Source organism: Bos indicus x Bos taurus, chromosome 5 (assembly GCF_003369695.1).
Source record: "Bos indicus x Bos taurus breed Angus x Brahman F1 hybrid chromosome 5, Bos_hybrid_MaternalHap_v2.0, whole genome shotgun sequence".
NCBI lineage: Eukaryota > Metazoa > Chordata > Mammalia > Artiodactyla > Bovidae > Bos > Bos indicus x Bos taurus.
In genome coordinates this window covers 92374791-92397384 of record NC_040080.1, presented here as the reverse complement: position 1 = coordinate 92397384, position 22594 = coordinate 92374791, and the positions used below count along the sequence as shown (strand labels likewise).

Sequence of the window (22594 nt, the reverse complement as noted above, 5' to 3'; positions counted from 1 at the left end):
CCCGAGTCCTGTCCTCACCCACCTGCTCAAGCTCTTGGCTGCCATCAAGAGATCCAGGTACTCAGGGCAAAAGCTGCAGAAGCCCAGGCCCCTCTGGTGTCCGAGTCAATGTCAGGGCTCTCCCATGGTCATTTCATCCCAGGACTGGGGCCCCTTTCTGGGTGTTGCCACTGCTTCTGAGTGGGAGGTGGGAGGGCGAGGGCTGGGGACTCAGCTGGCTGTCTGGGAAGGAATGGGGCTGGGCCCCGGGTGCAGGACGCTGAGGGAGGCCTGGGCAGCTGGTGGGCAGCTGACTGGGCAGGGAGCGGTTGTTTTCCTTAATGGCTCCTATTTCCCAACTGTTTCCACAGGCTAGTGTCTGTGTGTGGCACTGGGGTCCAGGGAGGCCCAGCAGCAGGGGCGGGGGGTGAGGGGCAGGTCTGCGAACTGGAGCAAGGCGGATATGGCAGTTTGTTTGTGTTGGATACAGTGGCCTCTGAGTCTAGTCCCAGTCAGAGGCCAGGGACTATCTTGCCTCCTAGGTGGGATGGCAAGATATTAGTATCTCAGGCTTGGACAGGTTAGACTGGCAGAAAAGAGAAAGGGTCAGCTCTCTAGTTTTCCTTACAGCATCCACTTACCACTTTTAGGACAGAGGGCATGTATTATTTTATCCCGCCTCATTTCAGACAGGTACAGATAGCTAGGAAAGAAAACGACACCTTTCAGGGCCCCGGACTTCCCACATCTCCTCCCTCTTGGCAAACACAGCTGCTCTGGTGGTCCACCCCGGCTCCTCCCAGGACAGCTCTGTGCACAAGGCTAAGATTCTCCTGTAGACTCGAACCGAAGTTGGCTCCTCCTCGCTGTCCGCGTCTGACCATGCTTCCAGCCCGTGCGTCCTACCCACTGTCTCTCCCTGTCCTCCAGTGTTTCTTGCTCTACCACTCCAGTAACTGCCTTCTCAAGTCAGTGCTGTGTTCTTCCGCAAACACATCACGTGACTCCGCTGCTCAGAACCCACCGAGGGCTTGGTCCTACATGCGGAACGACAAAGAGGTGTTCACTTATGGGACAACTCCACATAAACATGCTACTGAGAAGAATTTGGAGACCCTGTCGGGACTCAGGAGGGAAAGTGATGGAGATTAGCAGTCTGAGGTGGCTGTCACAGGGAGGTGGTGGCATTGGTGGCCCTAGGGATGCAGTCCTGACTTCTTAGCATATGACAGCTCTAAGAGATTTCCTCTTTGCAGCCTGGCTCCCTTGCTCTAGGATTTTGAACATTTATGGGTGTTTTTTTTTTTTTTTTTAATTAATTACTTTTGGCTGGCTGGGTCTTCCTTGCTGTGCCTGGGCTTTCTCTAGTTGCAGCCAGCAGGGGTTACTCTTGCTTGTGTGCGGGCTTCTCTTAGTGGGCTTTGCTGCAGAGCACAGGTGCTAGGGCAGGGGTTCAGTAGTTGTGGCACACAGGCTCAGGTGCCCCATGGCATGTGGAATCTTCTTGGACTAGGGATCGAACCTGTGTCCCCTGGACTGGCAGGCGGATTCTTAACCACTGGACCAGGGAGGTCCCACCTATAGTTCTTGAATAGCGACACACTCTTTTTGACCAAATCTCCTGTCCCCAGTCAGTAGGCCAATGCCAAACCCCAAACAGACGAGACATCACCTCTCTTGACCCCATCTTCCTGTGTTCCCAGAGTATTATGTGTCTTCCCTTATCATAGCACTTACTTCGCTCCATTGTAATTACCTATTAACTAGTCCATTCCATCTGGTGGGGAGCCCCTGGAGAGCTGGCTTTCGTAGGCACCTCACCTGTGCTCATGACACGCTACACATGGCTCTGTAGTGGGACTTGCTAAAACCTGCCCTCCTGTTCTCTGTATAGATTCTCTCCATCTCGAAGGGCAGGGGCCACAGATTGTTCATCCTTCTGTTCTGCCTACTGCTTTACACACTAAGGTTGTTGAACAAATGCTTCTTACTTAATAATAATGAATTTAGAGCCCAGTCCATCCTGTTGTTCCTTAAACTTTCCTATCCCATTATCCTCCATCCTTGACCTCCAAGGACCATTCCCAGGCGGATCCAGAGCTATCTGCCTTATTCCTTAAATCTGATCCTATCTGGCCGTGGGATGCCCAACTCCTCTTGGGATGTGGTGCCAGGAGTTTGGTCAAAGACCAGTCTGGATGTTACCAAGAAGTTATGTTCTTAGGTGTGATTAACATTTAAGTCAATAGACTTGCAGTAAAGCAGGTAACCCTGCATAGGGTGGATGGGCTTCACCTAATCAGTTGAAGGGCTTAAAAGATTGCAGTCCCTTGACGAAGAAATTTTGCCTCCAGACTGTCTTCTTTCCTGGCTCTCTAGCCTGTCACCCTGCCCTGTAGATTTCAGACTTGCCAGCCCCACAGTTGTGTGAATCAATTCCTTTAAGTATCTATCCATCTATGCTATTAGTTTCATTTCTTGGTGAACCCTAATAAACCATTCCTGTCTTGATCCAAAGCTTTCCCCAGGCCCTCATTACATGTCCCTCCCATGTCCCTGTGTGTCTCTTAAACTTCTGCTATTCTACATCTCATCTTGTTTTGGTTGTATTTAGCAAGCATTTTCTTCAGACTCTAGATCAGAAGACATGGTCTGGTGGGAGGATGGCAGGGACAGACATTTTAAATGTGGACAACAAAACCCCGAGTCGTATACCATTCAAATGAATTCAGGTCTCCTGTGTCGTGGGCCTTACAAAGGTGAAATGTTAGTGACCTTCAAGGGCACATAAGAGGTCCCAGTGTGGTTGCCTTTCTGATTTTCAAAATGATGGAAGTTGAACCTGCAGTTCTTAGCCTAGTGGATTTGGGGTCCACAGTTGGCAAGATGACTCACTACTAATTAGGTTTTGAACTGGGATGAGGTCCACTACAAGCCACTTCACCTTTCCTCTCGACAAACACAAGAATACCTTGCTATTTCTGCAAGGTGCTTGTGCCTTTGCTGTTATTTTGTCCATTAAAGAATTCTGGCCAGGATGCAAGGGAGACTTAATTAGCGGCTAATTTGGGACGTACGCCAAACTTAAAAGCCAACTTCTAGGGGAAAGTTGCTTGATTTTCTCCAGCCCCACGGTCTCAGATGACAGGACAATAGAAAACTCTGGGTAACAAGTCAGAATTTTAAAATATTGAGAGGCTGGAGCTATGGGCAAGTTCTATGGTAAAATTTATGGGGTGTACACATAACATCCTGCACTTGAGTTCAAAAATACCAATTTCTTACATACAGGATGGAGGAAGGGGGCTGGATTTTACTCAACCCACGACATGAGGTGCAGTCCTGGCACGTGACCTGAAGGTGTCAGGCAGTCTGGGATTCTCGTCCTAGTCTGTGCTGTCACGTCAATGTCCGGGTGGAGCGCTACGTGCCCTCCGCGGCCCCAGGCTCCAGCCAGGTCCTCGGCGAGCAGCCAGCGTGGGGGAAGGACATGGCGTCACGGAGACAGGATGCGCTGAGGCCGAGGGGCTACAGCCTCTGGCCAGACACCGTGGACCCAAGGTCTTCTCCACCCCCGTGAGCTATGTACGTGGGCAATTTGTCTTCTCTAACCGTCAGTTTCCGAATCCACAGAGGATAATAATGGCCACCTCATGTTGTCTTGAGGATGAAAGCAGTTCATGTATGTATGGCCCATTTTGGCACACTGCCTAGCACACAGTAACTTTTAAATACGTATTTGCTAAATATTAATGGGAGAAGCGCTAAGCTCTGCAAGATTCATGATAACATAACAGCTGCCTTCCAGTATTTTAAGGGACCTTAAATGGAAAAGAGAATTAGTGCTCTGAACCATATGTGGAGAGAACTCACAGGGAGGCTGCCCAGTCCTATGTAAGGAAGAGCTGTCCACTGAGCAGATGGCCGGCAGGTGGAGGCTGTGGTCCTGAGTGTCACGGCATGAGGCTATGGCCACTTGGCGGGGATGCTGTGGGGGAGTCAAGCACGCGATGGGTGGCGGACCTCTGGAGTCCCGTCTAAACTTGAGATTCTATGATTCTAGACTTTTTCTCTTGGGTTCCTTGGCCTAGAGATTTTTAAAGACATTCACAGCCACCCACCCACTGAATATCCCAGAGTAACCACTGTACACTCCCATTTCAAAGTTCCCTAACCCATCCCCAAATTCAGATTTCTATTCCAAGTCACGAGTGGGGAAGCGAAAACTGAGGGCCTAGGCTGCTGTTGAGACTAGGTGGCTGGTGACTTACCAGGATCAAGACCCTCTTTTATATAAACAGAAAACTGCTAAAAGACAAATACAGACAAAGCCCAAGAGAAGGTGTTGAGTTTGTCCTCCACTCCCTCTCCAGGCCAGGCCCTTCCTCTATGAAATGCAGAGGAACAGCCTCAGGAAGACCCCCTGATGCTCCAATCAGGTCCTCTTCAGACGTGAGCTGCTGTAGCAGATGTTAATGAACATCATACCCTGGCAAGTGGGAGGGGAAAGACACTGCCTGAGAGCATCTGCCCAACTCCCCTGACAAAGGCTGGGCAGCCAGTTGGTCTACAGCTGTAAAACAGATGGCACCAGAGAGGCTCTGTGAATAAAACTTTAATAATGTACAGCAGAAATTGGACAGGCTCATTCTTATATTAAAACAAAAGATTTCCTATATTACAACTTATTTACATTTGCATACTGAAGAGGTAAAGTGTCTAAGTGGCTATTTTACAGTCCATTCTAATAAAATGTACAAAAACAAACAGAAGTACCGAGAATGCCGTTCGGGGGCCTTGATGGCGACGTAAGAACGGGCTTGGACTTGGTCTGTGAATCCAAAATCCAGAGGTGCAGGTAGCCCTATGGATCAGGGTTAGCCTCAGGGAGCCAAAACCACAGCTTTAGTTTCTCCCCAACTCTCTAACTCCTAACTCTTGGGTTAAGAGTGGCGGCAGTGGGGCTGGGAGCGTCCCCCCAAAACTGCTCAGTCTTCCCCGGAGGTGGAGGAGGAGTGTGTGGTGAGGACAGCTGGGCCACCTGGGGAGTGGGCTAGTGGCTTGGTAGTCCCTGGGTCGAGGAGTGTCGGCAGATCCCAGAGGCTGGTTGAGGCAGGGAGTGAGGAGTCTGAGTTCCATCAGCTCCCATAACCCGCCAAGCTCTGCCAGAGGGCAGACAACAAGGGGGAAGTGCGTCAGCAGGGGTAGGGAGAGAAGACCCCCTAATGACACAATTGGTATTTAAGGGAAATTAGTCAGTAGCCAGTAAATTGGCCCAAAGGGTGAGGGGAAGATCTCCTTTAACGCAAGGAAAGCACTACACTGGGAAAATAAATAGGAAGGCCAGGGCACTGGGGAGACGGATGGAAGTGGGGGGAGGGCTCCCCCCCTCCTCCACAAGCTTTGGCAGAGAATCGCTGGGCTAGAGGCAGGGATGCGCTGAGGCTGCACACACACTGTGCCTCCCCTGGGGGGCAGGAAGGGGGCTCTGGATGAACGCAGTGATGGGAGGTTTCACTGCCTACCACCGGCCTCTTTGGTGGGGGACAGGGGGACATCCTCGCCTCCTTAGTGGTCTTGTATAAGAGCAATCACTCCAGGCTCAAAAGGCTCAGATCCAACTATGAAAACTTCTGGTCTCAAGATAGGCACCCCCTGACTTGACTGAGTCCCACTGTCAGTGCTCCAAGAGCAGGACCCAAGCCTATCTTGTTCACAGATGCATTTCCCAGCACCCAGCATGGGGCCTGACACCCAGCTGGCACTCAGCGAGTGTTTGCTGAGTGAGTGCCTGGATGAGAAGGTGCAACTTGTGGGTGACGCACAAAAAGCTAGGGCCCCAGTGCAAAACCCACTTTGGGTGGGACTGGGCAGGGAGGCAGGACGCCAGTGAGACCAACCCCCAGGGCAGAGGAACTCTCACAGCTGAGTCGGGGGGCGGGGGGGAGCAGGCTCAGGTACAAGGACAGATATTTCCAGTGTGATTGAGCTGTGTGCGTCTGATTGAAGCATTTTTTGTGTGTGTGGTTGTTTTTATAGGGATTTCCTTAAAAACAAATGGATTGAGAGGTAATTATCACATAGAGATGGTTTTCCTTTTATAAAAACTTAACAGTATTTAAAAAAAGTTAAAATCCAGACCCTCCCAATAAAATTAAAAAAAAAAAAAAAGAAAAAAAAGAAAGAAAACCAAACCACTCCAGTTAAGTTATGGCTTCAAAGTTATTATATACCTAAGATACGCTGACCGAACCACCACCCACAACCGTGCTTCTAGACGTCGTTAAATACTACACTCAGGTTAAATAACAGGTTCAGCTCAGGCTGTTCCCTTTAGTAAAGCCCCTGAAGTGGATGCAAGTCTCACATCTTCCCTCCACCGTGATCGGATAACCCAGTAAAAGACCCATGCAGATGCCTCCCCCCACCCCAGCCTCCCTCCCCAGTCCTCCTCCCCGCTTCCCTTCCCCGCCCTAAACCCACCACCACCGAAAATACACACTGCTGTCTCCAGAATCTGGGATATGAAAGACAGATGTGACATTCCAGTCTGAGTCTCCCCAGGTCTGGGCTGCAAATTCCTCGGCCCCTCCTTGACGCCGCCGAGGATGATGCCCTTAGGCTGGCTCATTTCCCACGGTGGCCGCTGACCACAACACCCCAGGTTTCCGCCGAGATTCTTGCCCTGCCCATCCCACCCTCTTCCCTCACATTTGGACCCAAAAGCCTCGCCTGCCACGGACAACTGGGCCAGCTTTGGTTCCACAGTCTGAAGTGGAGAAGGAGGGCCAGGCGGCATAGCCTGCTGGGGAGGGGGTACCACTGTGGAGTGGGGGCTCTGGAAGGAGGGGTGGGGAAGGAGCCCACCGGGAGGGGCACCAGGGAAACGAGACGCGGCTCACTACTGAACAGAGGCACCGGCACGCAGACACGGCATGACGACCACAGCCCCGACCTGCACATGCACGAGAAGCTCAAGCAGGCAAGTGCGCACCCACAGACACACACGTACACACACACGTGTAAGGGCGTGGCACAGACCAGGCACAACAGGGGACGCACCTCGGCACATGCACACACGACGGGACAGACAGGCACCAGCAGTCCCTCCAGGGGGCCTCGCGGGCGGAGAGGAGCCGGAGACCTGGAGCTGCCAGGAGGGGCCATCCTTCTGGTTCCCGGGGCCGCTCGCTGCACTGGGGTTGGTCCCGGGGTAAAGCCCTCAGTGCTGCTCCGCACAGGCCACACTCAGCTCCTCCCGGGCCGCTTGTCGCCACACCAGGCTCCTCGCCGGGGGCACCGGGCTTTGTGGGACATCCCACGACAGCCGGTCCGGGTCACGGCATTGAGTTCTCCATGCCATTCGCTCTCAGAGGCTCCATGCCACTAGGAGGTAAATATCAAAGGTGTCTGTGTCTCAAACCCATCGTGGGAGTGAGCGAGTCTCCCGGGCTCTGTCCCTCTGTGGGCCAAACTCCTGGCCACAGAGGGCTGGGCAGAAACGAGAGGTAGGCCTCCATCTGATGCTCAACACGGCCGCTCGGCTGTAGGTCCCGCGGCCTGGCGGCTGTGGGAGGGGCAGCTAGATCTTCACGTCCTCCTGCACACTGAGCTGGGAGAGGGTCTTCTTGATGCGCAGCGCAGTCAGGCGGGCTGCGCCGTTGGCGTACCAGCACTCCCGCATCATCTTCCCCATCACCCGCAGCGCCTGCACAGAAACGGTGTCACTGGAGCCTGCCCCGCTGTTGCCTGCCTGATCCCCCACCTGCCCTCCTTCTGACCCTGGGGAAATGCCCGCAAGCCCCACTCCCCCTAGGGCTCACCAGTCCTTAAGGGACAGTCTGGGGAGGGGCCTTTTCCGCAAGCACGGTCTGCCATTCTCCCAAGTCTGGGTGATCTTGCGGGCAAGACCTGCCACAGCCTGTGATCTGAAAACCACTTCTGGAAAGTCCGAGCATCCACACTTATGACTGTTTACTGATGGCTTTCTCAAAGTAGCAAGTGAACCAGGCACAGCAGGGACACCCCCAGCAGGCGCACGCACGCAGCGGTGACCCCACGATCACCCACAGAGACACAGCAGAGGAGGAAGGGGAGGAGGCAGCCCCCAAAAGAAGGTCTTGACTGTCAGAGGCAGCAGTTTGCAGCCAGGGCCTGGATAACACAGGCGGCCACGCGGACAGGCGAGTGGTGGATCTGGAGAGTCACCGGTGGAGGCTACAGAGCTCCCTGACTGCTGCCCCAGGCCAGTGTTTTCGATTCCTTTCAGCAGTGGGACCTGTTTTGCCAAGCGGAGTCCCAACCCACGAAGAGTCCTGACTGAAGACGGAGTGTGGGGGGCAGCTAGAGACTGGCTCTCTGCTTCCCTCACCCTCTGAAGTAAACAGGCCCTGAGGTTCCAAGGAATACTTTGGAAAATGCTGCTCTGTCATGCTCGTCCTTAATGCAGAGCTGCCCTCTAGTGGTGACACGCCTTAAAGCAGAGCCACCAGTGAAAAGAGGGCCCAGGAGCACTAGCTAAGCAAATCCCACGCCCCCAAAGACTCTAGACCCCACAACTCCAGGTTTATTAGGAATCTAGATCATAAATTTGTCCTCGCATCTATTATTTCCACTGAATGTCGTCCCCTTCCCACTTCATCCACCACTAACCCCAAATCCAAACCCTCTGCACCCTCCTCGCTTTCAAGTTTTCAGAAAGCCACCTCCCTCAGACCTGTTTTCTCACTGGGTCCACCTCTCATTTGCTGACCCTCTGTGGATGATGCTTCTGAACTCTTCCATAGAGCTCAGCTCACCCACTATGGCTCCAAAACCATTTTTCTAGTTGGACAGGTCTAACAGCCCCACTCAAGACTTTTTGTCTCTGATCTGTGTCTTGGGACCAAGGCTTTCTTCTTCTAGGTTCCAAAGAGGACCCTACAGTGTCCAAGACAATGGCTTAGTATATAAAGCATGTAATAGTAATATAATAACTTATTACACAGGTAGTAGCCCTGGGGTTGGCCCCAATTTTGGGAAACCCTTCTCTAAGGTAGAGAAATAGGGCAGATAGAAAAGCACAGGAGACAGGGCAGCTTCCTACCTCGTAACTCTGCCACCAGTTGGGGATGTTGGGACGGAGCTTCTGGTCACATACAACCTTCCGCATCTCCTCGATGGAAGGGTCAGAGGGCACTAGGTCATAATATGGCAGCTGATATTCTTCATGGACCCCTAGGAGAAAAGAAAATATCCACCAGAGTTATCAAAAGAAGGAAGGGATTACTCAAAAGCCAGTGACAATACTCATGTCATGATCAGTAAACCCGGCCTCCCACTAAGAGGAACTGGGAACCCTTGGAGAGCTTGGTCAGTGCTAGGTATGGGACAAAAGATACACAGGATTAGCCAGGAACATCTTTTCCATAACAAAAAGCAAGGAAACTATCAAAGACTACTAAGGTCATGTCAGAAAGTACCACCTTGAAAAGCTCCCAACTGGCCAAAGGTGAGAAGATTTAAGCAATAGGAAGACTTATAACATCAATGGAAACAAATATTTTAGATCATCAGTTCATGATGACACTAAGAAGAAACAAACCAAAACTTCAGTCACCTTTGTAGGATGATAGAGAATAAACTCATTATTTTGAAAAATGGTAAATAAATGGAAAGAATCAAGTGTTTTTCCTGCCTTTCCTTTTCAAATTAAACATCTCTGTAACCAAAGAGACAATAAGGGGAAGTTTCTCCTTAATTAAAAATGTAGCTAATATGAGAAGTTTGACAGAATTGTAATGCTGGCACTTTTCAACCTCTGATAAATCTGAATTTGGACAATGATCAACGATGGCTGTTATCACAAAAAGAGAAATAACCACCATTATATGTGCCTTTAACGGAAGGATTTTTGGGGAAAAATGATTCTAGTCTTTAGATGTAATTCCCATAGGAAATTCACAGAAATGGCAGAATGTATAAACTCCATAAAGAAGCAATCAGGAAAATCTACATAGGAAAATCTTACAGGACAAAGGACCTGGATTCTCCAACTTTAAAAACTGCAGAAGAAAAAAAAAATGGAGTGGTAAGCTGTACATCATAAGAGACTTAAGAGGTATACCAATCAACTGCAGTGGATAGACATTTATCAAGCTGCTTTTAAAAAAATTAGGAGACAACTGAGGAAATCTCAATACTAACTAATGTTAAATGATATTAAGAACAACTGGGACCTCCCCTGTGGTCCAGTGGTTAAGAATCTGTCCTGCAATGTAGGGGACTTGGGTTCGATCCCTGGTGGGGGAACTAAGATCCCAGATGCCTCGGGGGAACTAAGATCCCAGATGCCTCGAAGTAACTAAGCGTGTGAGCCACAATTAGAGCCTGAGCACTGCAAGGAAAGATCCCACATGACACAGTGAAGACCCTGGGTGCCACGACTAAGACCTGACACAGCCCAATTAACTAACTAACTAAAAGAGAAACAGCCAGTAAACGCACCAAAATAGCTAAACAATTTAAAAAAAAGAATTACTGTTGGTTTTTACAGTGTAATAACAGTTTTGAAGTCTTTTACCTTCTACAGCTACAAATGGAAATATTTTCCATAATAAAAAGTTATTAGTATTTAAAAAAATCAAATGTAACTTTCTCATGCCTTTTTTCCAGAAAAATTCTACTGTCCTGAGCTGATGGGACAGATTTTTAAATGGAGTCTGACTTGGTAATTAGCTAAGATGCAGTTAGCGTCATCTCTGGCCTCAGTCTGCAAGGTCTGGATCCTAGTTTATTAGCAGTGTGACTCTGGACAAATCACCTAACCTGTGACTCATCTTCTTCATCTACAAAATGGTGACAATGAACAGTACCCACTTCATAGGTTTGCAGTAAAGATTAAGTGAGTTTATACATAGCAAGTGGTGAATAAATCTTAGTACAATTATTATATACTTAACCCCAATTTCTGGATGGTATGGAAAAAGAAAAATTTAACTTGTTCACAGTTTAAAATCTGTGTGGCTAGATATATCTTGATCTGTTTTATTTGTATAGCATGATCAAAATTTAAGATGTACAATACCTAGATGCCTCCCTATGATTCGGACCTTACCAAACATGTCATAGAAGGAAAAAGGCAGTACAACACAGAAAGGGCTCTGCTGGCACACCCACCAGTTCTTTTTCATTAATTTAATTCACTTCCACTGATCTGGAATCTCTTACATCAAAGATAAATGGCTGAGGACAGGGTTCTACTGACTCTTGAACTTGATCTTGTGACAGAATACTTGGAACTCACTGTAAAATTCTAATGTACTAAGCTGATAATAAACAGTGTTTTCTGCCAAATCCGATACTGCTTTTCACTGGGTTCTGACATGGTTAGGCAGTTGCAAATGCCAAAGATTTAAGAAAATATTACAGAAGAAAATTTCTATGTGCTAGTAAGCTTTCTCCTATGAATTGAGAAATCACCATTGTCAATAAAACCCCACGTTCCCCAGGTACGTGGCTTGAGAGCCAGTGTGTCAGAATGCCCTGCCTTCTGTGTGAAGGAGAGCCCTGCATTAGTCCTGTGCTATTCCTGCCCAGGGCTTTCCCAACCTCAACAGACCACTAAAGACAGTGTGTTTAAAAAAAAAAAAAAGCCAAATGAGCCTCTGGAATGGTCACCACAACATAAAACAAGAGTAAACACACTCTTAGCAACTGCTGCTCCTAGGTCCCCTCCCTCCTCTTGGATGAGAATCCTACATGTGACGCGTGCTAGCATGAGGCATCTGACAAGCTGTGTAAAGAAAGGAGGCTGCAGTCAAAACCCAGGCTCTCAGGTGGCCTGGCACTCTGGACTGGGAGGAAGGAGCAGGGAAGGCAGGAAGAAAGGTACCTCCAGAGTTGCATCTTCGAGCAATCTCCCAGTACACAAGACCGAGGGCATAGATATCAGCACATTTAAAGGAGTCGAAGTGCTTCATGTTGATGGTTTCATCGAGCACTTCGGGGGCCATGTATCTGCAACAGCAAAGGAAATGTGGTCATGGGTGGAAAACAATGACTTCTCTCCTGACTCAAAGCACTGGTTCAAGGGCCCCCTGAATGTGGGAAAGCCGTCACCAAAGACTGCCCCTTCGGGGGGAGGAAGTGACGGATTCTTCTCACTGCGAACTCCCATGTTTTGCATTCATTCATTTCTTTTTTTAAATTTTTTGCCAAGCCACACAGCATGTGGGGTCTTAGTTCCCCGATCAGCGATCAAACCTGTGCCACCTGCAATGAAGGGCAGATTCCTAATCACTGGACCAGTAGGGGAGTCCCTGTCCCTTAGTTCTTTTCCTAAGTATTTAGTTACTTATTAGGCTATGCCGGGTCTTGCTGAGGTGCACAGGATCTCTGATCTTTGTGTGGCACGCGCTCTTAGTTGCAGCATGTGGGATCTAGCTCCCCGACCAGGGATCAAACCTGGGCCCCCTGCGTGGAACGTGGAGTCTTAGCCCGGGACCACCAGGGAAGTCCTGGTCCCTTATTTCTTACTTTCCTTTTCCATGAAGCAGGAGGGAGGCCCCACAGTCCTGAAGGGGGCCCCTTACTTTCTACACTGGAGCACCTCTGCTCTTGCTAGGTGAAACTGCTCTCTACACCCCAAGCAAAACATGCGCTCTGCCTCCTCCGGGGTCCTGCACAGGCCACCCCTTCAGACTGCACTCTCCCTTCCCGCTAGCCAAGCCTGGCGCCCGTTCCCCTTCCAAACCTTGCTCCAAGCTCCCTTTCTCTGCTGCCTCACCTGCCCAATGCGCCTGTGCCTGTGGGCATACGGGGCTATGGAGGTATGCTGCTGGCACTTGGATCTGCTCCATGCAACCATGTGGCTCTCCAGTGTGGGGGCAGGACTTCAGTGCAACCACCAGCTGTCTGAGACCACACTCCTCCCGCGCACACGGACAAGGGCACACATGGGCTACTCAGTACAAGTGTCGGGCAAGGGCACAGGCCCTGGGCCTTCCTACCGTTTAGTTCCCACCCTCTGGTTAGGGGCAATGTCAATGGTGTCTGTGACCGCATCGTGACGGACAGCCAAACCCAGGTCTGCGATGGCGCACATGCCATTTTTCTTCACCAGGATGTTCTTTGACTTTAAGTCTCGATGAGCAATTCCAGGTTTCCCTGGTGAAGGAGAAAAACAGGGATCTTTAGAGAAAGACAGCATAAGCGTTTAAAGCATAGTCTCTGCAGCCGGATATGTGGGTTTCAGTTCTGGTTTTGCCCCCCACTAACCCAGTAACCCTGTAAATGCAACTTAATCTGTCTATACATTGGCCACCTCATCCATAAAATCAGAGTAAACACCAGTGTGTGCGTGCGTGCCGAGTGGCTTCAGTCGCGTCCGACTCTTTGGGACACTACGGACTGCAGCCCACCAGGCTCCTCTGTCCCTGGGGTTCTCCAGGCGAGCATTCTGGAGTGGGCTGCCACGCCTTCCTCCAGGGGATCCTGCCGACCCGGGGACTGAACCCACGTCTCTGATGTCTCCTGCGTTGGCAGGCAGGCTCTTTACCACGAGCACCACCGGGGAAGCCCAAACACCAGTACTTGATGGGAATGCTGTGAAAGTTACACATATTAATGTAGGTGAGCCAAGCGCTTAGAAAGGCATGCGGATTAGCTACTATTACTTTATGAATGCTATTCCTGTTCACCTTCCCTGAACTCATATACTCCTGTACAGCATAGTCGAGGACTTGAGAAAAAGCTGCTGCACTGGCTAGGTTCTCAGAACCAAACAGGGGAGGTAAGAACCACCACTTTCTCTGCAGAGTCTAGGGATAGTGTCAAACTCTCATGGCTGGTTTTTGATCACACACAGAAAGAGCTCCTGCCCCACTGACCATGCACCAGGAAGCAACGTACCACCTGCCAAGACCTGGGAGCTCGAGAAAGGCTGAGTCAGTCAACAAGCAGGGACTCCCGAGGGAGTGTTCCTCCAGGAGAACCCTGCCAGATAGTAGACCCAGTGTCTAACCATCCAGGTGACCCAACGATGAGTGCGTGTGCTCACTAAACTGAATCTCGGCACAGTGGTTCAATCCATCTTCTCAGTCCCTTCATTTTCCTGTGAACTGTGGGCATCTGAGACGATCTCTCAGTTAACACCAGCTTCCCAACCACCAACCACGCCAGGACATGGGGAACAAACAATCAACATTTCCCACAGAAGTCCCTCAGTTCAGTTCAGTTCAGTTCAGTCGCTCAGTCGTGTCCGACTCTTTGTGACCCCATGAATCACTCTAAAGGCAGAGGCACCTCTCGTTCTTGCTCAAGTGAAGCTCAAACCCCTCTCCCTTAGACCAGACCCCCATTCCTAAGGCCCAGCTCCGGCTCGCTCAGTGCACAGGAGCTCCTCGACGGGGACAGGACGCTTGCTCAGCAGCCCCACTCACCTTGGGTGCCCACGATCTCCATGTGCAGGTGTGCTAGCCCGCTGGCGGCAGACAAGGCCAGCTTGATCATCCCCTCGATGGTCACCGTGTACCGGTTCAGATAGTCAAACAGGGAGCCGTGCTCGTGATAGTCCGACACGAGCCACAGCTGTGTCCAGGTGCCGTTATCTGCGGAGGACCACAGAGGAGTTCCCGAAAAGGCACAACTACCATCATAAAGGGCAAGGTCAGCGAGGAAGAGTGTATGTGCCACGCAAACCCCCGTGACCCCCGAGTCCCTGCGCCTCGCCCCACACCTCCTGTGGCCCCTCGGTGTCCTTGTCATCTATGGCCGTCCACAGCTTTGGGCTCCAGGAAGATAAGAAGAACAGCTTGTCTTGGTTAGACCTGCTCCCTTCCGGCAGGGGGCTGTAGGATTCTGAACCATGCCTCCCCTATTCCAAATGTGAAATGTGAGGCCTTCAGAAGAGGGAGCACGTGCTCAGGGGAAGTAACAGGGGCATCTGTTTCTTTTGCTTCTGATCCTGACAAGACCTGCTCATCAAAACCGTGACTGGCTGTGTCCTCCCCATCAAGGAGGAAGGCTTCGCAGGCCCTCCTCTGTGCTCCAAGACCCTTCGAGCACAGCCCAATCCCAGCACCAGGCCCATCTGTAGCGCTTCTCTGAAGTCCACTGCTCTTACCAGGCTATGAGCTCTCCGTGAGAGGAGGAAAGAGTTCCTTTGTGCATTACTGTGTTCCGGGCCAAAAATGCTTTTCGATACATGAAGAGGACACTTTCCAAGGATTCCAGAGAGGAATCTTATCTTATCATCTTAGCCTCGGAAGAGCAATGGGAGGCAGTGAGCACACACTTTCATCCAAGGGGCGGGGGGTGTGCAGTGTACAGGGGGAAGGAGGGAGGGAGGGAGAGAAAGGAAAACCAAAGCTGGTAATCTAATGAGCTTGTGCTACTGTCAATATGAAGACTGGAAATTGGATTGAGATCTCCCAAATTCCAGGCTGGCCCTAGTTCTAGGGCCCTACACTATACATATCATGCTAAAAAGACAAGAACAAAGGAGTCTGCTCTTTCTCCTCCCCTGGCCCTGATGTGGGTTTCAACAGCCAGATCCTACTCACACAAGCTGCCAAAATCAATACAGGGAGTGGTTCCTGGGAAAGCACCAACCTTTGCTTCTTTGATTACGAGCAAGGGGTCCATCAAACACACCCCTGAGGTCCAGAGGACCCTGCGTGTAAGTTAAAAGGGAAGATGTCTTTTTGAGCCTTTAAAATACATGTCAGATTTAAACTAATCATCAAAAGGTAAATCTGTTTTAAAAAGCACCAAGCTTACTCAGAAGGAGCAAGGAATTCTCTCCTCCCTTGCGTGAGAGGTCAAGGCTCTCCAGTCTGGGGGCAGCTGAGGCTTCTACAACCCCCACAGCAATGTGAGAAACAAGCAGCCTGCTGATTTAGGATAGAAAAACAAACACTTAGCATCTTCCGTAGCCTCTGCCAGCAGTGACTTCTAAAATTGCTGGACCACGGAGCGAACTGTGTCCTGACTGCCAGAGACACTCTTCTAAAATGCAAACAGCACCACCCATGGTCTTTCTGTCTTAAGTGCGCTGCCTGCCCAGGTGCCGGCTGTCCTCCCCTCCTAGGCACAGGCAGGAACTGTGCCTTGGTCTTATGTGTGATGACCCCAGGACCAGACAGTAGCCAATGAATATTACTGAATCGACGAATGAAATGTCAATTACTACCCACTCTCTAAAATAAAATACAATCCCCTCAAAATGGCTCCCCATAACCTGGCCTCCGCCACCTTTCCACCCATGTCTTTGGCTGGAATGTTCTGAGTCACCTGCAGCTTCCCAAAGACATTACCCCTCTGCACATGTTTGGACTTCTCTTTTCATTGGTTTTTCTTTCTGACCAGCTCCCTGCCACCTGTGTCTCACCCAAGCCCAGGTATGATCTCCGTGACCCCCATCTCACCCCCATTTTGCGCTCACCAGAATACCTGTTGTTTGATTACTTCCTATAATCAAACATTATTTTACTTTTCTCTTTTGCTAGTCAGTGAGGCTCTTAAAAATGAGTACATGCCTGGGCACATGAGAGAGACTCAAAAAACTAGAGCAAACCCAGCGGAGGAGAGAGGAGGCAACAAGGACCCTCAGATATAAGTGGATCAAAAGCTGAGCTTGAAGGCCGCGGCGGGGCAGCGGGGGAGGCAGGCTGTGGCTCTGGGGCACCCGCTCCACTGCAACAACGTGTGTGACGCTGCTGTGCCAAGGGGTGTGCGCCACAGGCCTTCCTGGGGCTGTTCTTTCCTTGCAGGGGTTGAAGCTTCCCTTCTTCCTTCCAGTTGTTTTCAACATAAGTTTACTGAAGCTCCTCTAGGGACTACCCTGGAGGTGGGTTTGGGGTATCACAGAAGGGAGAGTGAGCAGGTAGCATGAGGGCTTATTTACCTGTTTAATAACTGCTTGTTTACTTGCTTAATAACCTGGATTTCACTACAAGCTTTTCGTAGAGGCAAAGTTTGAAAACCACTGCCTTACTCTTGCTCTCGTTCTACGGGGAGCAACTGAGAAGGCAACACAACCGTGCCGTCTCGTGGCTGTTCGGGCCTGGCCGTCCCTCCAGCGAGCCTGGGGTGGGCTCCGGGATGCCTTGTCTGTGAGCCCAGCCCTTTACCTTTATTGTCAGCGGCGATGAACCCGAGGATGTTCTCATGGCGAAGCATGACTGTCTGGTATATCTCTGCTTCCCGGAACCAAGACCGTTCCTCCCGAGAAGAGAATATTTTCACAGCCACATCACCGCCCCGCCAGCGGCCGCGCCACACTTCTCCAAACCGGCCCTTGCCAATAATTTCCTGTAGAACGATGGTCCGGGCCACTGTGCGCTGGACAAAAAGGGGTAACCCTGGGGACCAAAGAAGGGAAAGAAAGCCGACATTGTATACATTTGCTGAACTTTGCAACTCCCACTCTCACGGCCACACTGGAGAAGCCCTTCCTTCCCACAGTGCCTCCATGCTACGGTGGTCCACTGACCACGGAGAGCTCGGGAGCCCAGACGGGGAAATGCATGTGATTAGCTGCTCCTCATCTACGCGGGTTCTCTTTCCAGCTAGTATGGACGACAGATCTGAATATAACTGTCTAACCGGATTTACTAACTCTTCAGCCAGCCTCCCGTGGGCCAAGCCACCCACAGCCGCTTTATGTGGAAGAGCAAAGTCAAGGGGTTGAGTGAGCGGAGCGCCTCTGGCTGCTCTGCTCAGTGGCCACTAGAGGGCAGTGCTGCGTGACCCATGAAAGCCAACCCGAGCTCAGGGCACACCAAGTTCCCACCGCTCTCCAAAGGGATCACGGTTCTGCTCACAAGAGCTCCAGATGCAGCAGGACTGGGGGTGGGGGGACGACTGTCCAGGCTGGTTCTCAGATTAATTTCACTGTCTTTATAGGACTCATTTATCACCTCATTTGATCCATGCAAGGAGTGTCTCCCTCCCTCTCCAGTCAGCTCCACCATCGTGACTGACTTACTCTCTCCCTCTCTTCGACTGAACAAATCAGTGTTATCAACCCCCAAGCTGTTTACTGCATGTTTACTATGCATGAGGCACTTGCATAAATGACCTCATTTCCTGACAACCACCCATAAGGTAGGTATTATTATTGTGCCCATTTTACAAATGAGAAAACTAAGCCTCAAAGGGGAAGGTTAAGTTATTTACTGGAATTCACACAAGCTGTAAATGGCAAAGCACGTAAGACTGACTCCAAAGTCTATGCCTGTAACTCCCACAGCACAGAGCCGCCAAATGCTTCTCAATCTGGCCCCCTCCTCTCCCGGCCTTCCTGACCTGTTCTGACCGCCTCTGGAAGACTTCCATGGGTCTCTCTGCCTCCCCTCTGACATGGCTTGCCCCACACTCCCCGCATAGCCAGCCTCACCCTGCCCTCCCTAACAGGGGGCTGCAAGATGGATGAATTCACCCTCCACACCACTGCCAGAGTTCTTTCCGCAGGAAAACATGAGCACACACTTTCTCACACGACAGCCTTCGGTGGCTGCCTCTCCCCTCACCAGACAAAGCACAGCCCAAGCGTTTTCCCACCAGGGCCTGGACAACAAGCCGGCCTCTGGATCATTCCCTGAACACTCAGTAAACATTTGTGTCTTTTTGTCCTCTCGCTTGAGGGTTTTCCAGTGGCCTGGAACGTGTCCTGCCCTCTTCCCACTCTCAAAACTTCCAACGCAGGACCCCTTCAAACACAACCTCCTCTGTGAGATCCTTCCCCACAATCTCTTCTATCCAGTCCCGGCTCGGCCTCTTGCTCATCTTGTTTACCCTGTATCACCCACAGGATGCTCAACACACACTTGTTAGTGTGAACTGAAAGTTACACCAGCAGCAAGGACGTATTACTTTAAGGCCACAGGATTAAAACCCCAGCACCTTGGGAGCTTTGCATATTCTGAATTAAGAGTGGACTAAACCAACCCGAGAGAAACAGTTACTCATCATTTCACTGCGGATGACAGAGTAACCACCCCGGACCTGCCCTAGACTTGGCTAATCCCGATCTTAAAAAAAGACTCCAGAAAACCTGAGCGACCCTCCTCCAGCAGCAAATCAAGTCACAGAGCCAGTCAGTCCTAACCACTGCCCTACCCTCTTTCAGCAAAGAACAAGCCATATATTTTCTCTCTTCCTAAAAATATGCAGCTTTTAAATATATCCATCATCTTGGCACTTTCTACTGCAGAGCTTAATAAAGGCAAAACCACGGAAATTCAGAACATGTCAGAGCTCAAAGTATTCCTGTGCTCAAGAAGGGATGTCTGGCCATGACTGATGGCGTAATTTCCCCACAGAAGAGTCTGTCATGGGCTGAAAAAACATATACCAACACACGTGGGACTCTCACGGACGCGAGCCTGTAAGTCTGAGTTAGAATGGCAACAGCGGCCTTTGTATCCACATTCTCCCCCATAGGGACAGAATACCACTGTCACTAAAATAATTATTTATCTTCCTAAAAAGACTGCTATGTACTCACAGCCACATCTACTAGCTAGCTCAGCTCTACCCTGAGACCGGAACCACCCAACGGCCCTTACCCTAAGTTCTAGCCTCACGTCGAGGTCCACCTAAGAAAGGCTCGGTCACCGACAGGCAGCTCCGCAAGTGGTGCTGACGCCACGCTGGAAGCCCTGGCTGCTTTTCTTTCAACTGCCACATAAACCCTTGGGCAACTGGTACGAGTCAATGATTTACCCAACTCCAGCTCTCTGGCCTTACTCGGTGTCCTCAAACTCCCCTTGCGGTTGCTCACAGATCAATGATTAGCTGCCACCACCTCACAGGAACCCGGCACACTCCAGTTTCTCCAAAGGGGCCCTGACATTGAGCACTCGGCTGCTCAGGTGGAACTAGGTGAATTTTAATAGCTGCATGGTTACAAGACTTGAAGAGAGGCAGGGACTCTGGAAGGGAGAGTTTTGCAGCTCATCCCTGGAATTCCAGAGAATGAGAGATTTTCTGGGAACCCCATCATCTTATTACGTGTCAAGACTCCCAAAGAAAGGGGATTCTGAAAGCACATGGCCAGCCTTCTTCCTGAATGTTCCATCGTGCTGGGAGGCAGCAAGGAAGGCTAACGGCCGGTACGAGGCCTGAAGAGGCGGTACCTGAGCCAGACCCTGACGTGGAGAGGTCATAGACCAGGTCCTGGAGCGTCTTGTCCTTGGAGAGACACATCTCACACGAGGGGTCCTCCATGTCCAGCCTCTGGCGGTTGTGATAGACACGCTGATGATAGTTAATGACGAGGAAAACAATGATGATGATGAGAAAGAGGAGGAACACTGGGCCGGCAATAATGCCCACCAGCTCCACAGGCCCCCACATGGAGGGGTGCTCAGGCTCCTTGAGGTGACCTGGGGCAGGTGAGAGAGGAGAGGGCAAGAAGAGAGTGAGAACGTGGGACCGCCAAGGCTGCCCTCTCCCGGCTCCTCCATCCAGGTGGAGATGCCCCCTTCCTCTCCCCGCTCTTTAGCCTCACTGGGCTGGTGGATCTGTCTGGACGCTCTCACATGCCAGCCTCTCTAGTTATGGTACCCGCTGCAGCCTGCTTGGTCATTTCACAGCGTTTCATGGTGTCTTCCCACCCCCATGCCCCAGGCACACACCAGGTTCTGCTCCTCCATTGTGACATCCTCTTAAAGCTCAACTCGGTCTCTCCCCGCCTCCTCAGATCTCCCCAGTCACACCTCTTTAAGTGGCGGACCCGTGAAGGCTGGTGTCTACCACTCCCCAGCTTAGAGCGCCATCCTTCCCGCCTCGAGTCCCTCTCCCCATTTTGCCATCACCATCACATGGCTTATGGGCTGCCTCCTCCAGGATCACCCCAGACCCTCCCATGGGGATCTCTGGCTGGCTCTCCCACTCCCCACCAGCTGCTAATGGCTCCTCAGCCAGGACCTAAAACGTGGCTTTCCCCTCTGTGGCGCACTCGACAAGTCTCTCCCCCTTTCCTGGGATCTACAGACCAGAATTGGGAGGAACGCCCTCCCACGTCACCTCAGGGAGCATCCAAAAGGCGCCTTCACCTAGCCTCCAACAAAGGGGCAGGGGCATAGTAGAGAAGGGTGAAATGACAGGGGTGCCCTACCTCCACGACGAGCCAATAGTCCAACAAGGGTGTCCACTCACCGCTGGGCACCCTCAGGTCGATCTTGTTGCAGAAGTCAGTGTAGCAGCAGTGTGTGTTGCGCAAGTCCTCGGAGCTCAGGCAGTAGAAGGGCTTCCCGGCCGGGACCAGCTCCACTTTGGGGATGCAGGTGCGCACGTGGTGCTCCATCCCGTCCAGGTTGAAAATGGAGACCATGCAGGCCCCATCCGTCTCACACGTGTAGTTGGCTTGGAGGCAGCTGGTGCACGCACACAACAGAGCTGTGGGGGATTTGGAAGTGGACACTGACGTCAGTGTGAGGTCTTAGCCTAGGTCCTCCTCTGGAGTTAGAATACAATCCCCTAGCACACTCGTGGTTCCAAAACAAGGTGCTTTTTACAGGGATGGGGCCAGAGATGACGTCGTCAGGGGAAGCCCAACCTTTTCACCTGTCTATGCAGATCACAGACAAGGCTTTTTGCTCCGCCACACCCCATCCCCCCCGTTTTCCTCTAATTTCTCTAGTTTATGTCTTCAAGAAACAAAGAAACTACCTTTTTGACTCTGCTTTAGACTGTTGTATGTTGTTGTTGTTTAGTAGCTAGGTTGTGTCTGACTTTGTGACCCCATGGACTGTAGTCTGCCAGACTCCTCTCTCTGGGATTTCCCAGGCAAGAATACTGGAGTGGGTTGCCATTTCCTTCTCCAGGGAATCTTCCTGACCCAGGGATTGAACCCGTGTCTCTTTCATCGGCAGGTGGATTCTTTACCATTGACCACTGGGAGGAGGAGGGCTGCTTTAGACTTAGACTTACTTTAAAGAACTGTCTTGTGGCTAGGAAAAGGGTTTTCCTTTGAATTTCGATGCCTAAAGATAAGAGCAAAGCACGGTCCCCTGGGAGACAAGAGGGCCCCTCCCCCACACACTCCTTCCAGCACCACCGCTTCCTCGAGCCATCTTCAACCCCATCTCCCTGCTCTGCACCAGAAACGCCTACAGCTTCCTGAATGCAGTGTGCGTGCTCTCTCACACAGGGTTTTGCTGCAATCGTTTCTTCCTGGCTAATTCTTACAAGTTCTTTAAAATTCAGCTTAAACGTCACTTCCTTTGATAAGCTTCCCCTGACTGGTCCAACAACCTCCTCCTCCCTTTCGTTCCCAGCAGGTACCCCTTTCAAGAGGGGCAAAAAGAACACCCTCCAAAGAGGGTAATATTAGTGCCTACTTCACACAGTCACTGTGAGGATTAAATAAGGTAATGCACAGAATGGATGCATGCTATGTCACTTTAGCAGTGTGTGACTCTTTGCAACCCTGTGGACTGTAGCCCGCCAGGCTCCCCTGTCCATGGGATTTCTCAGGCAAGAATACTGGAGTGGGTTGCCATGCCCTTTTCCAGATCTTCCCAATCCAGGGACTGAACCCGCATTTCTTATGTCTCCTGTGCTGGCAAGCAGGTTCTTTACCACTAGTGCCACCTGGGAAGCCAACGTATACAAAGTACTCAATAAA

At 50.9% G+C, this 22594-nt stretch overlaps 1 protein-coding gene across 1 annotated transcript in view; it reads right to left on the bottom strand.

Annotated features, from left to right (window-relative positions):
- Positions 1 to 4578: 4578 nt before the first annotated feature.
- Positions 4579 to 22594, bottom strand: part of ACVR1B (activin A receptor type 1B) — a 33752-nt gene continuing 15736 nt past the window's right edge. The window contains exons 2-9 of the mRNA XM_027542931.1: positions 21124 to 21363; positions 20100 to 20348; positions 17091 to 17321; positions 14400 to 14567; positions 12969 to 13125; positions 11852 to 11976; positions 9065 to 9195; positions 4579 to 7687 (exon numbers count right to left, since the gene is read on the bottom strand). Coding sequence (XP_027398732.1) covers positions 7562 to 7687; positions 9065 to 9195; positions 11852 to 11976; positions 12969 to 13125; positions 14400 to 14567; positions 17091 to 17321; positions 20100 to 20348; positions 21124 to 21363 — 1427 coding nt within the window. The 3' untranslated portion in view covers positions 4579 to 7561. The remainder of the gene's footprint in view (positions 7688 to 9064; positions 9196 to 11851; positions 11977 to 12968; positions 13126 to 14399; positions 14568 to 17090; positions 17322 to 20099; positions 20349 to 21123; positions 21364 to 22594) is intronic.